The sequence below is a fragment of the Microtus oregoni genome, unplaced genomic scaffold (assembly GCF_018167655.1).
Source record: "Microtus oregoni isolate MIOR12 unplaced genomic scaffold, Mior012 000168F_ref0000490, whole genome shotgun sequence".
NCBI classification, from domain to species: Eukaryota; Metazoa; Chordata; class Mammalia; order Rodentia; family Cricetidae; genus Microtus; species Microtus oregoni.
The window spans coordinates 647,789-663,091 of NW_024544824.1; the positions used below are offsets into that span (position 1 = coordinate 647,789).

General features: G+C 41.1%; 1 protein-coding gene across 1 annotated transcript; it reads right to left on the minus strand.

The window, feature by feature from the left end:
* Window positions 1–5,208: 5,208 nt before the first annotated feature.
* LOC121445234 (interferon-inducible GTPase 1-like) lies at window positions 5,209–13,731 on the minus strand. The gene is made up of 2 exons (XM_041647272.1): window positions 13,508–13,731; window positions 5,209–7,991 (listed from the first exon to the last, which is right to left on the minus strand). Exon 2 carries the CDS (start codon window positions 7,970–7,972, stop codon window positions 6,659–6,661), a length of 1,314 nt encoding a protein of 437 aa, XP_041503206.1. The 5' UTR covers window positions 7,973–7,991; window positions 13,508–13,731; the 3' UTR covers window positions 5,209–6,658.
* Between the last annotated feature and the right edge of the window lie 1,572 nt (window positions 13,732–15,303).

Genomic DNA, 15,303 nt, shown 5'->3' on the forward strand with positions numbered 1-15,303 from the left:
ATTATATCTGTTGTTTTGAGCTGGTCTGGTTATTTAGCGTACTATCCTAATATGCCAACACTTACACTTGGTGCCCAACGTGGGGCCATTCTGTAAAAGGAGAGCAGCGGGCTGCTTCCCGCCAACTTTACACCTGAAATAATTACACAGAAACTGTATTCATTTAAACACTGCCTGGCCCATTGTCTCCAGCCCCTTATTGGCTAACTCTCATATATTGATTTAACCGATTTCTAATAATCTGTATGTCACCACGAGCTCGTGGCTTACAGGGAAAGATTCAGCATGTCTAACCTGGCAGCTTCATGGTGGAGGCTCTCTGTCTCTTCTCCTTTCTCCCAGCATTCTGTTCTGCCTACTCTGCCTATCTAAGCTGCTGTCCTATCAAAAGGGCAAGGCAGTTTCTTTATTTGATCAATGAAAGTAACACATAGACAGAAGGCCCTCCATTACCCCTTTTTCTGTTTAAACAAAAAAGAAAGGCTTTCACTTTAACATAGTAAAATCACATGTAACAAAACAGTTATCAATCAAGAATTACAGTTACAATATTTATATCTATTTTATCTTTTATCGTAACTAAGGAAAACTATAACTATTTATTCTTCAACTCCACCAAAGACTTCAGAAGGAGTCTTAGTTGTCTTTCTGGATTTTTCACCTCAAAACTATTTAACAGAAACATCTTAGTCTAACTTTAAGTTATTTTCAAAGCCTGTTTCAGCTGTGCACCCAGAAACCTGAGAGCACATCTCCCAACATTAAGATTAAAAGAATTTAAACTAGTTGGGCTACTGGGACTCAATTAATTTTCTTAATCATTAACTTAAATCACAGTCTATATGGTTCTTCAATATAAAGTCATGTGTTCCTAGCTGTGCGACACATCCTTATTTAATTTTTAATCATCAAAGCTCTATTTAAACTAACACTATTATTATCAATTAGACAGTACAGCTTAGGAAGAAATCATCTTCATAATAACCCACAGGTAAAATACCCAGAAGAGCAGAATGTTTTCATGAGATAAACACACTACATTATAGCCAGTGGAGATCTACCCACACCCATCCACACCATATCAAATACCAGAGAAAGATAGCACCACAAATATATAAAGGCACAGCAGAAGCAAAAGACATTCTGGGGTCTGTGGTCTCAGGGCCTATCCTATCTGGGATTCACTCATCAGTGAGTTACCTCCTAGTAGGCTGACACTTTGAACTTTAACTGTCACTCTGTACCCACACTGGGAAACTACTCAAAGCCCCAGAGCTTCACAGGTTTCCAAAGTCTTTGACCTTACCAGGCATCTACAATTACTTGTGTGTGTGTGTGCATGAGCATGTGTGTAACCTCGAGTGCACGCACGCGTGCGCGCGCGCACACACACACACACAAAGATACACACAAGCACACATACACACACAGTGCATAAGGCACTTGCCATGCAGATATGAGAACCAGAGCTCAATCTGCAGAATGCAGTGGATGTGGTAGCCACCTCATAATCCCGCCCTCAAAAACCAGAGAATGTGGAACCATGGAGCAAGCTTGCTAGCTAGATTGTATAGGCATCCAAGTAGTGGGTAGGATGAGAGACCTTCCTTGATGAAAAAGGTAGAAACCACAGCCACACTTCATTCTAGGGCACATGTGTTTAAAACTGCAGTGGAGTGATAATCCTGTGCTTAGGGTCTGTGGCAACTGGGACTTGAGGTTTCTATTCATTCTTAAAGCTCAGGACAGTACAGATCACAAATACACACAAACACACATACACACACACACACATATGCGTGTACACCGGATGGTGGAATCAGACAATATTGCTAGTTGCTCATTTCCAGGAGAAAGGATGTGGTAAAATTTGTCCCTATGGAACAGAGCACAGCACTGGCATGACTTTAACAGAAAAAGGATGTTCCAGAAACTCACACTTGGTAGAACAGGACTCTATTACAGCATGAATCATAGTTGCCAGAAGATAGCATTTCAGACCCTCAGTGATGAGGCTTGCTGTAGTAGTGACTCTGAACCCTGGGATATAAGGACATGACAGTGACTAGGCTCTGTAAAGCCAGATGATAAGATACAATAAAATAAGCTGAAAATGACAACTCATCGGAGGTCTTTGGGCAATGATTTCATGGGGTGATAGTCAATTTAGATGCCATTAGTTCTTCAAAAGAGGACGGCAAGTGTTCTTCGCATATGACTGGTCTTTGAACAAATCCTCAGTCAGGTAACACTGTTTATGACTGCTCTCCCTCAGCAGCCTGCATAGCACCCTCCAATACTGTCAAAGCTAGCCAGATGTCAGGAAGCTCTGGCTAGTACCATCAGTTCTCAATGTCTTGTGACTAAGTGGATGGTGTCTTCAGTGATAGAATCCCACCACCAGGTTCAGGTGAATCAAGAATGATAGCAATAGACCGCATTGCTTGGCAGTCTCTGGGACCTCACTCCCTGATCAATAACTCAAGGGGAGGTATCCCACACCTGGCCCTGAGCTTCTGTTTGATGAGCTATGTCTTCTTGAATGAGCATTACCCCCTCACTCCTAATACAGTTAAACTCCTTAAGCACACATTAAAAGTAGGATTCAGTATAGTGTTCTCAGATATCCTCAGTTATTGATTCCTTCCCCAACTCCCCTTCCTCTTCCACCCTGCCCTTGCATGCTCCTGCCTACTTAAATCATCCCCATTATCACCCCCCTCTTCATACCATTTGTGTTCTGCAAACCCCTTTGGAATTATTCTGGGTTCTCTTTAGGAACAAATCAATGGAATGAATATATGTATATTATACATACATAGTGTTATTCTTAAAAAATATATGGGGTCCCCCCCCGCCCGGCGGGCTCACAGAACAGCAGCAAACTTCGGCGGGTCTCCAGCGGTGCTGGGCGCAGGCTCTAGAGTCCAGCACCAGAGCAAGTGGCTAGTTTCCCACTGCACTGGCGGTGGCGGTGAGTAACAGACATATAAACACAGGAAATAGCCATAAGTATTTATTAAAAAGGAGAAAAAGAGAGAAAGGGACAGAGAGAGAGAGAGAGAGAGAGAGAGAGAGAGAGAGAGAAAGAGAAAAGGAGGGAGAGAGAGGAGGAGAGAGGCAAAGCCCCGTGTGTACACCGGGAGAGAAAGCAGGAAGAGAGAGCGATGGTGGGCAAAGTTAGAGGTTAAAAGGAGTGGGCGTGGCTAGGGCGGGGACAGAAAGAATAACACATAGTATGCAATAATTTATTAAGGCAGCTTACATTGTAATAGTATCAACACATAAATCACAGTTAAGAGGTTTAGAACTTGCTGCTGGCTCCATATTTGATGGGGCATGCCTCACGAGTTCAGGTAGTCCCACAATGGTTGTCTCCTACTAGGCAGGTCAACTACCCCACAATTGTTTAGACCATAAGACTGGGTAACTCCAAGGTCCCAATCTGACACTGAAATTCTGGAATCTTCCTTGAAAGCCACTGATGCAGAATCCAATATGGAAGCCTAGAAATGATTGTTCTAATATCAGTGAAGAAGTGCAGGTCCATTTTCCACCTTATCTGAAGGTCAGGCAGTTTGGGGAATAACAAGGCTTAATCACGCCTTCTAGCACAGGAGGTGGCCACCTGGCCCCTTTTTGAAGTGAAGTAAACTCAGTGCCATCCTGACAGGTGGTCAGGATATGCTAATGTACCTCTGCTCCTACCTGGGGAGGAGGTGCTTTCTGCCTATGTAATCAAGTGTTGACCAAGTGTAGCTGACTTGAGTCATCCCTCTACCTAAGCAACAGGATGCTGATGAAGGGAAGTCTCATGCTTAATGTTAATTAAACGTCACCAACAGAACACAAGAGAGGGAAGAAGGAATCTCAAGCATTGAAAGGATGATAAAAGAAATGAATAACTTGGTCAAAGACAATATTAAATATAAAAAAGAAAAAATTCTGACAAAAATTTTCAGGAAATCTGTGACACAATGAAAAGACCAAATCTAAGAATGATAGGAATAAAGGAAGGAGAAGAAACCCATGTCAATGGCACAGAAAAATATTTTCAACAAAGCCATAGAAAATGCCTATCAAGATACAGGAAACACACAGAACTCCGAGTAGGCTGGAGCAGAAAAGAGAGTCCCCTTGGTGGATAATAATCAAAATACTGCATGTACAGAATAAAGAAAGAATACTAAATGCTGCAAGGAAAAATAACTAAATAACATATAAAGGCAGATGTATTAGAATAACACTAGACTGCTCAGTGGAGACCCTAGAAGACAGAAGGACCTGCATAGATGTTGTTCAGACTCTAAGAAAACATAGATGCCAGCCCATACTAATATACCCAGCCAAACTTCCAATCACAATAGATGGAGGTAATCCATGGAAATCCTTGCTTCACACTCTTCCATCTCAGCAATACTTAATGGGATATTATCAATATTTTCTTAACGCATCACTCATTACAGATTTAGCACCACAAATATTTCCTTTTGTCAGAAAATACTCGATTGACCTGACAGTTTCCTGGGAAATGGTTTTGTTCTCTGCCTTAAACTTCTTTAAATAAGCAGTGAAGCCGGAGTCCAAATCTTCATGATTGATAAATGATGTAGGAGGAGCCAGCCCACTGTGGTGAGTGCCATCTCTAGGAATGTGTGTTGTTCCTTTGCGGAACTACAGCTCCCAGCATTCTCCTGGACTATGGACATATTCCCAGAAGCCTTTGCATTCCCCGTTAAAAAGCAAGGGCCTCCACAAGCTCTCTCTCTCTTCTTCCCCGCCTCTCCTGTTGTGTTCGCACACCTTTTACCTGCCCGCTGTTACCCCTTCCCCATTAAAAGTGCACCCACGTGGGACCGCCGCGTGTCTGTGTCTTCTTCCTCGCGTAATGTCTTTACCCTCTAGCCCGCAGACAAGAAAGCCAGCCAGAAATTAGGAACAACAATGTGGTCCTGGGATGTGTGAGAAAATAGGGTGAATAAGCCATGGAGAGCAAGTCAGTAAGCAGTGTTCCCTCCCGGTTTCTCCTTCAGTTCCTTGACTTCTTTTGATGATAGACTGTAACCTGTCAGCCAATTAAATACTTTCCTCCCTAAGGGTGACTTAGTTAGTGTTTCTGCTGTATTTGGGGGCATGAACTTGGGAGAGTGGGGCTTAAAAATGAGGTGATCTAAAGTCTCATGCAATAACCAACTTTATTCAGGGAATCAGACAATTTATATTCTGAGGGCATTTTGTGGGTCAAGCAAGATCATGTGAACAAAGCTCACTTGAGTTCAAGTTATGATCAATCACAAAGGCAAGCTCACCTTGGTTTATGTAGTATAGAGTCAGGAGGACAACTTCTGTTTGGAAACATCATCCTGAATACTAGAGGTAAGATGATGGGTAATCTACAGTAAGACCCATTCCTGTTTATTCCACCTCAGAAAGGCACGGCAGTGCATTCCACAAAAAAAAATTCATGCTATGAAAGAATAGAAGTTACAAGACCCTTGTATGTAAATATGTAAATTTTATGGTGGTTTTAGCCAGGTGGTTTTGTCTTTTTGTCTTTGTCCTGGAGTTTTCTCACAAGCTCTCAGGAATCTCCTCACAAGCTTCCTTCACTGACTTTGTACCAACAGCTAGTGTTTAATCCCATCAACAGAGATAAAAACTATGACAATGTACAGACTACTTGTTAACCTTGAGGAGAGCTTCATGAAACTTTTATGTTTCTATACTTTCTAAGACTTGTGATTTTTTTACTTCCTAAATATTATTTTATATTTAAAATGTGTCCCTGTGTGGGGTGTACATGTTTACGTGTGTGTGGACATGTCAGGCTTATGTTGGGTCTCCTGCTAAGTTACTTTCTACCCTTTTCACCAAGGCAGGTTCTCTCAAATGAATCCCGAGCTTGTAGATCAACACAGTCCAGCAAGTCAACATGCTCCATGGTTGCACTGTTTCTGCCTTCTGAGTGTGGAAGTACAAGGTGGCTGCCACACTCACTGAACATTTATATGGGTTCTGGCAATTAAGCTCTGGTCCTCATACATGCATGGCAAGTCCTCCATTAGAATGTTTGATTAGCTGATTAGTAGGAATTAGATACAAAGAACTTATTCATATCTTTTGTATGTGCTTGTACATTTTGGGCATTGTATGTGTCCATTTGTAGATGTGTGCATGTGCGTGTGTGTGTGTGTGTGTGTGTGTGTGTGTGTATTCAAGTGTGCAGGCTAATGTACCAGACTTTCTTTCTTTGGGGCCACTAATTAGCTCCCAATCCATGACACAGAATTATTAGCTTTGAATGCTGATCCTAACTTTGACTATTTTTGCTTAGCATACAACTTCTTTTTTGTTCTTTTTTCCCTCAGTTTTCTTAGGCCCTACATAAAAGTACTGGCCCCATGTTGGAATGAGAAAATGTACCATGGTTTTTACACAGTTAAAGTAATATTCTGCAGCATAAACAAATGTAACACATCTTGGCGTACTTAAAAGAATATTTCACAACAGGTAGAGTTGAAAGACAGAGAGGCAGGCAGAGAGGGGAAGAGGGACTTGGGTTGTCAGACTGTGACAAAGTAAGAAGTGTGGTCCATATCTTTAGGTGTCTCCATGGTGATAGTGGTTTGGCTAAAGAAAATATGTCAGAGGGGGGAATTCATCTAATGACTTCTTGATAGTAATCGTTTGTTCTTGTCATGGTCAGTAGCTGTGGTGAGTTGAGTTTAAACTGCTTTCTTAAATTTGTCTCTCTAAGGAGAACTTTGGTGTCTTCAGTCACTGTGTCAAGGAACAGAAATTGCAAGTAAAAGGTTTCCCTAAAGTAAATACATGAAGCTAGGAGCCCACCATTACCTAAGGCAAGTTTCTCCAAATATTTCAAAAACATTTCTCCGAATGTTTCTTCTTTCTTAGTTTCTAACAAATAAGGAGATTTAATAATTTTTTTCAGTTGTTCAAGAGGCACTTGGGAATCCTTAGCCATGACTTGCAAGGATTCATCATCCACTCCAAAGAGGACTCGATAGTGGTTTAACTTCACCTTCAACTCCTCCACATCATCCCTGAGGATGTCCACTACAGGAACAGTATTTAAAAATCCAGCCTTGCAGGCTTCCAACCAGACAGTCTGCTGCATAGAGCTGTGCTTTCTGTCAATGGCTGGTTCTGTAATATTAGGTAAGGAAAGAACAAAATTGTGGCGCTTTTGAGCAGGAAGATCCTTTACCAGGGTGTCCATCAGGACTGGAAAATCATAGTCAGATAAATGTCTGTTAGAAATCAAGAAAATCTGTGATACATCCATGTTATTCTGACTGAAGGTGTTCACACACATGCTTCTGATCTTCTGCAGGGTCTTTGCTCTGTAAAAGGTGCGTGGTTTGCATTTCTTCTCATTGTCTAAATCCAGGTCCACCTTGGTTCTCACAAAGTAATAATTCTTTTTCATAAGTCTGATTGTTTTGGCAAGATCTAGTTCAAGTTTTGTAAAATGTTTGGCACAAAGAATAATGAAGAAGTCATACTCTTGGAATTTCATTTTCTCCAGATAATCTTTTGGTAGAAAGTTCAGAGTTCCAATGCCAGGCAGGTCCCATAAAGTCAAAGTTTGAATTTTGGGGTGTTTGTGTGGAGTTCTCCTCATAGTTCTTGCTACCACCGCAACTTCAGCTGCACCTTCTTCTTCAGGTTCAACCCCCCTCAGGGCATTGATGAAGCTGGACTTCCCTGCTCCAGACTCTCCAGTGACAGCAATGTTTATTGGGGCATTATCAATATTTTTTAATGCATCCCTGATTACAGAGTTTGCCCCCTGAATATTTCCTCTTGTCAGGTGTAACTCAATTGAATCAATGGTTTCCTGAGTAATGATTTTGCTTTCTTTCTTGGTTTTCTTAAAATATGCAGTAAAGCTGGACTCCAAATCTCCATGGTCTTCATTCTTAGATGTATCAGAGAATAATTGATCCATGACTGTTGATAAAAGGGCCCTGAAAGAAGGAAGGGAGAGTAAGTTGCAAGATATTCAAGATGCCTTTATGCTTAACATTGAGTTCTCTATGTTGCAATCTCGGATGTGTTCTGATGTTAACCATATATTTTATGCTGATTCTTTTCTTTTTTCCCCCACAGGCCAATGCAGATTCTTTATTCATTAACTGATAAAAGCAACACATATATAGAAGGACTTCCCACACCTTTTCTCCCTTTCTGTTTAAATAAAAAGGAAGATTTTAACTTTAACATAGTAAAATTACATACAGCAAGACAGGTATCAAGCAAGAAATACAATTACAGTATTTATATCTACTTTATTGTTTATCATATTCTTCAACTCCATCAAAGACTCCAGAAGGATATACTATTACCTAAATAAACAGGAAGTGCATTGTAAGCAACTTCCAAATCTATCAAGATGACAGAGACTTCTTGCTGCCTGGACAGTTACTCAAAGTTTTTCTGTATTGTTGGGGCATCCATCTTCAGCCTACAAGCCCATAATATCCAGCAGACTTTTCAATAAAACAGGAAATTTCAAAGACAATTCTACCTATATTGGCAGTTTGTCAGTCACTTTCTTCGGTGTCTTGCCGAATGTTTGGCAGACTCTTTCATGAAGCAGGAACCCTGCAGGACCATCTCACCTTTAGGCAAGTTCATTTGCTGATTATTTTCAGTCAACAAGATATAAGCTGCTGTCCTTTTGGAGGAGAAAAATCTCATTTGAAGAAGTGCCTCCATTAGATGCCCACGAGCATCCTTATGTGCTATTTTCTTGATTGAATATTGATGTGGGAGCTTCCAGCCCACTCTTGGTGGTACCACTCCTGAACTGGGTAATTTAAGAAAGCATTATCAAACTATTGGGAGCAAGATAGTAAACAATATTCTCCTTGAAGCACAATTAATTAAAAACTCAGAGAAAGAAACTGGGGTTCAACATTGTAACATGAGGACCTGCTTATTGGAGTTTCTGTCCTGCCCAGTTTCTGCAGCCGTTATGCCCCAAAGAAAATCACACATAATTGGCAGAATACAGAATTGTCTTGCACCACAACCTGAAGGTCATAAGGACAAACCAGGCATCCATTTGGTTCTTATGTCTACGTCAGTCTGAAATGGTGATCTTGCTTCCAGGAATCTCAGAAAGAGATTATGTCTGAGAGCTGTCTCTTCCCATTTTATAATCCTCTCTAGGCTGGGATTAAAGGCACACACCACTGGCCTTAACGACATGTACCGCCTGGTTTCTATGGCATCTAATGTGGCTACTGGGATTTAAGGTGTGTGTTACCTCTGCCTGGTCTTGTAAGGTTGATCATTGAGGCTGTTTTATTCTCTCATCTTCAGGAAAGCTTTATTTATTAAAAAACAAATAAAATGTCACATCATGTCCTATTGATACTGCCTCTACTCCTGCAGAGTTTCTGCCCAGACTTTCCCCCGTGATTGACTGTGAGCAGAGTGTGTAAGCCTGAAAACCCCTTTTCTTTAGAAATTCTTTTTGTCATAGTGTTTATATTATAATTAGAAAAGAAACTAAACCAAATTTTACTAACTCTCATTAAACCCTTCATTAAAGAAAAAATAATACTTAAGTAAATAAAAATAATATAAAATGTACAGGTATCCTTTTGCCAACATCATCAAGTAATCAAGTATTAAATCATGAGTAACTTTGTTGCATCTAATTAGAACTGGAATATTTTGTTTGAAATCTGAGATGTCGTTACCATCTGTGCACACTACCCTCAGTGTTTGCTTTCAAATGAATAGAAATTTAACATACATCTAGCTTTATACACTGAAAAATAAATAACAACAAATGGCAATTGACATCAGTGTTTAATCAATGACAAATCTCTCGAATGATCACACAAATCTGGTTTTGTCTGTGTTATTTTGTTTTCAAAAATATTTCAGCAAGTTCAGTTATTGTGTTTTGCTGAAATAATTCTAATTTTGCCTAGATTTACTTTTCTTCTATCATTTTCCTGACATGGAACTCATCTCCATGAAGAATATAAACATAAAATAATACAAAACTTTCTATACCTTAAACTTTGCATTAAAATGAGTTTATTTAAAACAATATTTTTTGTGTCCTCAAGTCATCATTTAGATTCACTATTTTCTTTTAAACCTTTTCTTTTATGAAAGCAGTCTAACTGAGCACTGGAGATGTAGTTCAATTGGTAGAGAGTTTTCCCAGCATGGATAAGGCCTTGAGTTCAATTCTCATCAAATGTAGGTGCTTGTGGATCCCTGTAATTCTGGAACTCAGAGTAAGAGGGTCATCTTTGGTAGTGAGTTAGAGGCTAACCTGGGCTCAAGTTCATTACAAGGCTCAACAGGTAAATACACTTGCTGCCAGGTCTAAGGACCTGAGTATAATTGTTGAGCATTTAGCTAGCACAGATCTCATATTTCTACCCTTTATTTTCCACAAACCTGCCTACAAGACCTCGCACGACAGCACAATGGACCTCACAATCAGTTATGGAAACCGCAAATCCCCATTGTCACCTTGGAGTCTCCTCTTTCTCTCTCTCCCACATCAAATTAGTTCACAGGCTTAGGCTCTATTTCCTAATCCACTTACAATTGATCATTCCTCCTCCTTTACCCTCTGCAAGACCTCCTCAAATCCAGCGTTGATTATGTCATCGATATTGCTATATTTCCTGGGATTGTTTCTGCAATAACATGGATAATCAATCAGCCAGAGTTATCCTAGTGACACTGACGTCATACCATGTCAAGGCAATTCTGACAGGCACCACAAAGATTTCCATTTCCACCAGGGAACATTCATTGGGTATACAGTGCACATGCTCCATACATTATACCTTTGAATACTTATTACATTTCTGGAGCCTCTGGTGTCTGGATTCCAGACCCCTGGTATCTTGGGCTGTCTTCTCGTCTCATCACTTTGAACCTTGCAACTGCTTCTGTGTCTTTTTGTTCTCTCCCAGTAACCACACAGATATTAATTACATTTCTCTAGGTCCTACTTCAATTAGGCAGGATTCAGGATTTATATTCACATTGGGATGTACAAATACGCCTTCCTCTTATCATTTGCCATCCTTTCGTTATATTTCAGTTTCTCCATAGCCCTTGTTGCTGCATAGTGTGTATTTGTCGTTCATTTGCTGTTACCCTCCCACAGTATAGTGAACCTCACACAGCAGAAAGTGCTTTTGTCTTGTTCACGTCTTCACCATTAACACGCAGATATATCACCAGGCTATTAAAGGGGGCTGTGAGGAAAACACTTGGAGTTTACTGTGAACACTCGTGTCTGTTCTGTAGTTTTAACTGCTCAGCGGGAACCTGAAGTCTTAGTAGATTCATAGACAGTGGGTGCCAACAGTCTGGGGAGAGCATAAAACAGTGTAATACAAAACAGAGGTGTTCTTAGAATCTTACTGTGTATGAGCACAGTGCAAACAGACTCAACACATACAGCCCCTCTCCAATCTACAAGACAAATGGGGACAGCTGTGCAAGAAACCAGCGCTGCAGAACTTTGTTCAGTCTGGCTGCAGGCACAGGATGGGAAGAGGTGGTAAAAAGATTGTCCTGAAAGGGAAGCTAAACAAGATTAGATAAACTACATAGCCTCATTTACTGTTGAAGGTGACAGTCACCCACAGGACACAGACAGCATGTCCCTGAAACACACGAGCTGTTCTCATCTTCAGTTTTTCTCTCTCATTCTTTTAGTTCTAGCTCCAGGATCTGTGATGCAGACTCCAGTGTGACAGTTGTCTGCAAGGTCTTTCCACCGAGTATGAACACAGGGAACGAGAAGGCTGTGACAGAGCAGGCATTACAATATGATGCCTGCCTATATTCTCACTCCTTCCACTCTTCAACTGGATCTCAGGAGCTCAGTCCAGTGAACCGATGTGGGTCATTGCCTCTGTTCCCATCTGTTGTTGGACGAAGTTTCTATGGTGATATTTAAGATAATCATCAGTCTGACTACTGGGTTAAGGCCAGTTCAGAGACCCTCTCCTCTATTGCTTAGGGTCTTAGCTGGGGTCATCCCTGTGGGTTCTGGGGCATTTTTTTAGAGCCAGATTTCTTGCTAACTCTGTAATGGCTCCCTCAATTAAGATATCTCTTTCCTTGCTCTCGTATCTGTCCTTCTTCCATCACAATTATTCCATTCCCTCAAGTTCTCCTCAAGCCCCTTCTCCCCTTCCTTCTATCCCCTGCCTCCCTGCTCCCAAATTTTTGTCTGATTCCAATTTCCAGGTGGGTCTACATATGTTTTTCTTTGGGTTCACCTTATTACTTAGTTTCTCTAGGATCCTGAACTATAGGCTCGTTGCCCTTTGTTTATGACTAGTATCCACTTATGAGTGAGTACATACCATATTCGTTTTTTTGGGGTCTGGGTTACCTCACTCAGGATAATGTTTTCTAATTCTGTCCCTTTGAATGCAAAATTCAAGTTGTCTTTTTTTTCCCCTGCTGAGTAGTACTCTAATGTGTGGATGTGCCACACTTTCATCCACTGAGACAGTGTGCATGAGCTAATGGTAGCTCACCAACTCCAATGGACTGGGAGTGAATGAGCATGGGAACAACCAAGCCCCTCTGAAGGGGGTTGACAGCTGGGGCAGACTGAGGGGCCATCAATAGTGACACTGGGATGTGTCTCTACTGCATATACTGGCTTCACGGGATCCTATTCTCTTTGGATGTAATCTTGCTCAACCTCGATTTAATAGGGAGGGCCTTGGACTTTCCACAGGGCAGGGTGCATGGCACTCCCTTAGGGTTGAAGGGGTGGGGTGGGAGGCTTGTGGAGGGAGAGGGAGGGGACTGGGAGGAGGGGAAGGAGTGGGAATTTGGATTGGTATTTCTTTTAAGTAATAAAAAAATAAGTAAATAAAAAGTAAAAAAAAAATGATGCCTGCCTAAATGACAGCTGCCACCACTCCTTGACAGAGATCATGTCCCTCACAGATGGAGGGAAGCTCCTTAACACTCCTGCTTTACAATAAAGAAAACCACAGTAAAGAAGATTTTTCAGGCACAGATTTCCACAGACAGCTGCAGCATAAGCAGTACGCAGAGAGACCTCTTCTCCACAGATCGGAGGCCTTGGGATGTAAGGAATTACATAGTTGACCATGAATTAGGAAGCAATTTTAGATGATATTTAATAAACTTCCTACACAATGCAGAGATACTCCATTACTTATTAACAACCATTTTTTTTTTTTTGGAGAGGAATAAGAGACAAGCCAAAACAGCTTGAGTTTTTACCAAAATAAATATTGAGATTGTTTCCTTTATGTCTACCTCAATGAATGATTGGCTAAGACCATCCACAAACCAATCCTGCCTGCTTCCCACCAAAGTTCCTGATCTTCCAAACTGAGGCCCCTCACTTTCAGGGCATGTTTCTAAAAGTCCCGTTACCTGTCATCTCTTTAGAGATGGTGAGGGTTCAAGGTAGATCTGAATACTGCTGTCCACTTACCAGATTATCCTGTGTCCAGTGGATTTCCTCACTGGGTTCAGCTGCAGGAACCACGCTCCACTGTCCTACAGTCTTTTCTCTTGTATCCCCTCTCTGCTTCCTCTGTGGAAAAGCAGCAGGTTCAAGTCAGCAGGGCGGGACTTATCACTCTTCTGACTTCTGCCCCTTTCCTCTCAGTGTGTTTTTACCAATCATCTAAGCGTATGGATCTTGCTGTTTTTTTGAATCCCCTACCCTTCGGAGAAGAAGAAAGAGAAAGTGAAAGTATTGGCTGTTTTTCATTCTATTATCTCTTCATTTCTTGGCAGCAAATGATGGACAGTCATAAAATAATAACAGAGTGGAATGTGACCTTTGGAATCGGGGCAACATGGGCAAGTATCTGACTAGATAGGCAGGAACACAACCCTTGAAAGGCATTTTTTCTGATCCCTGACTTCACAAATGCAACCTGAACTGGTTACACAAAACATTGTCCCAAGTCCTGTGCAGAGGTCATTTTTTTTGTCTCATTCAAGAAAATACTCATTTTACCCCCCTTTAATTTCTCATGGTTGTAAATTCACATTTCTTAATTCTGCTCATTCTCAATTCCCCTGTCTATGCTGCTATTCAGTCCAGCACGGGCTTGGCAGGTCTTACACCTGCTGTCACAACCATGGTGAGTTCATAAGTGGAGCTGCCGTGCTGTGTGCAGAAGACACTGCTTCCCTGTCACCATCCACCAACTCTGGCTCTTTCAGTCTTGTCATCCTCTCTCCCACAACCATTCCTGTGCCTTTAGAAGAAGCATTAATATATTCCATTTAGGGCTGGATTGTCTTCTGTGTCCTAGTCTCTGTGTCTTGGTCTGGGTTGATGATCATCTGCTGCAAACACAAGCCTCCACGATGAGGGTTGAGAGATGCCTTGTATCATTATATCCATGGCTTATATCATTATATCCATATCCATTCTATGGGTATAACAATAACTCATTTGGAGGTAGCTTAATAATTATGTTCATGACAATTACATAGTGGTAGTTTCATACAGTTACAGTTGTTCTCAGAGTTAATATAATACTCTTGGAATAATATAGAGCTCACACAAGGCCTCTAGACCTCTTGTTTGAGGAATTATTTTCTGAAGTTCACACTAAGCAAATTCCCATCCATGTCTCACCTGGACACTTCCAATGCTTTATCAGCTTTATAACATTTTTTTTTTAAAGGAAAAGGGACAAGATAAAGTCAAATACTACTAAACTGAAGCAGAAAGAGAAAGGGTGAATATGAGAGTTAAAAAACGGTTATACAATAAAGACAAAAAAATCAGATAAACATTTAAGGGGTGGTGCTGGAGAGATGGCTCTGGGTTAAAGAGCACCTGCTGCTCTCTCAGAGGAGCAGGGTTTTCTTCCCAGCACCCACATCAGGTGATTCACACCACCTGCCAAGCCAGCTCCAGGGATTCTCATGCCTCTGGCCTATGCAACCCTCCAAATAGCATATATCACATAGATAAACACACATGCACACAATTAATAAAATAATTAATAAAATAAAATAGATCTTAAAATAACAAAAGAGGAGACAGAAAATTAAAATACAACCAAGGAAATATAGCATCAAATGTATAGGCATAAAAATTAAGGGACAAAAGGGAAAACATTTGCTGTTCTTCAGTTGCTCCTCCATCTTATTTTTTGAGACAGGGTCTCTCCTTGAACTTGGAGCCCGCTGACTCAGCTAGATGGGCTCTGCAGCAAGCTCCAGGAACGTTCTTCTTCCCATACTCCCAGGACTAGGTTTTGA

Bases quoted from the DNA above. Each gene is read 5' to 3' on its own strand.
- LOC121445234 (XM_041647272.1), bottom strand. From the start codon at position 7,972: ATGGATCAATTATTCTCTGATACATCTAAGAATGAAGACCATGGAGAT.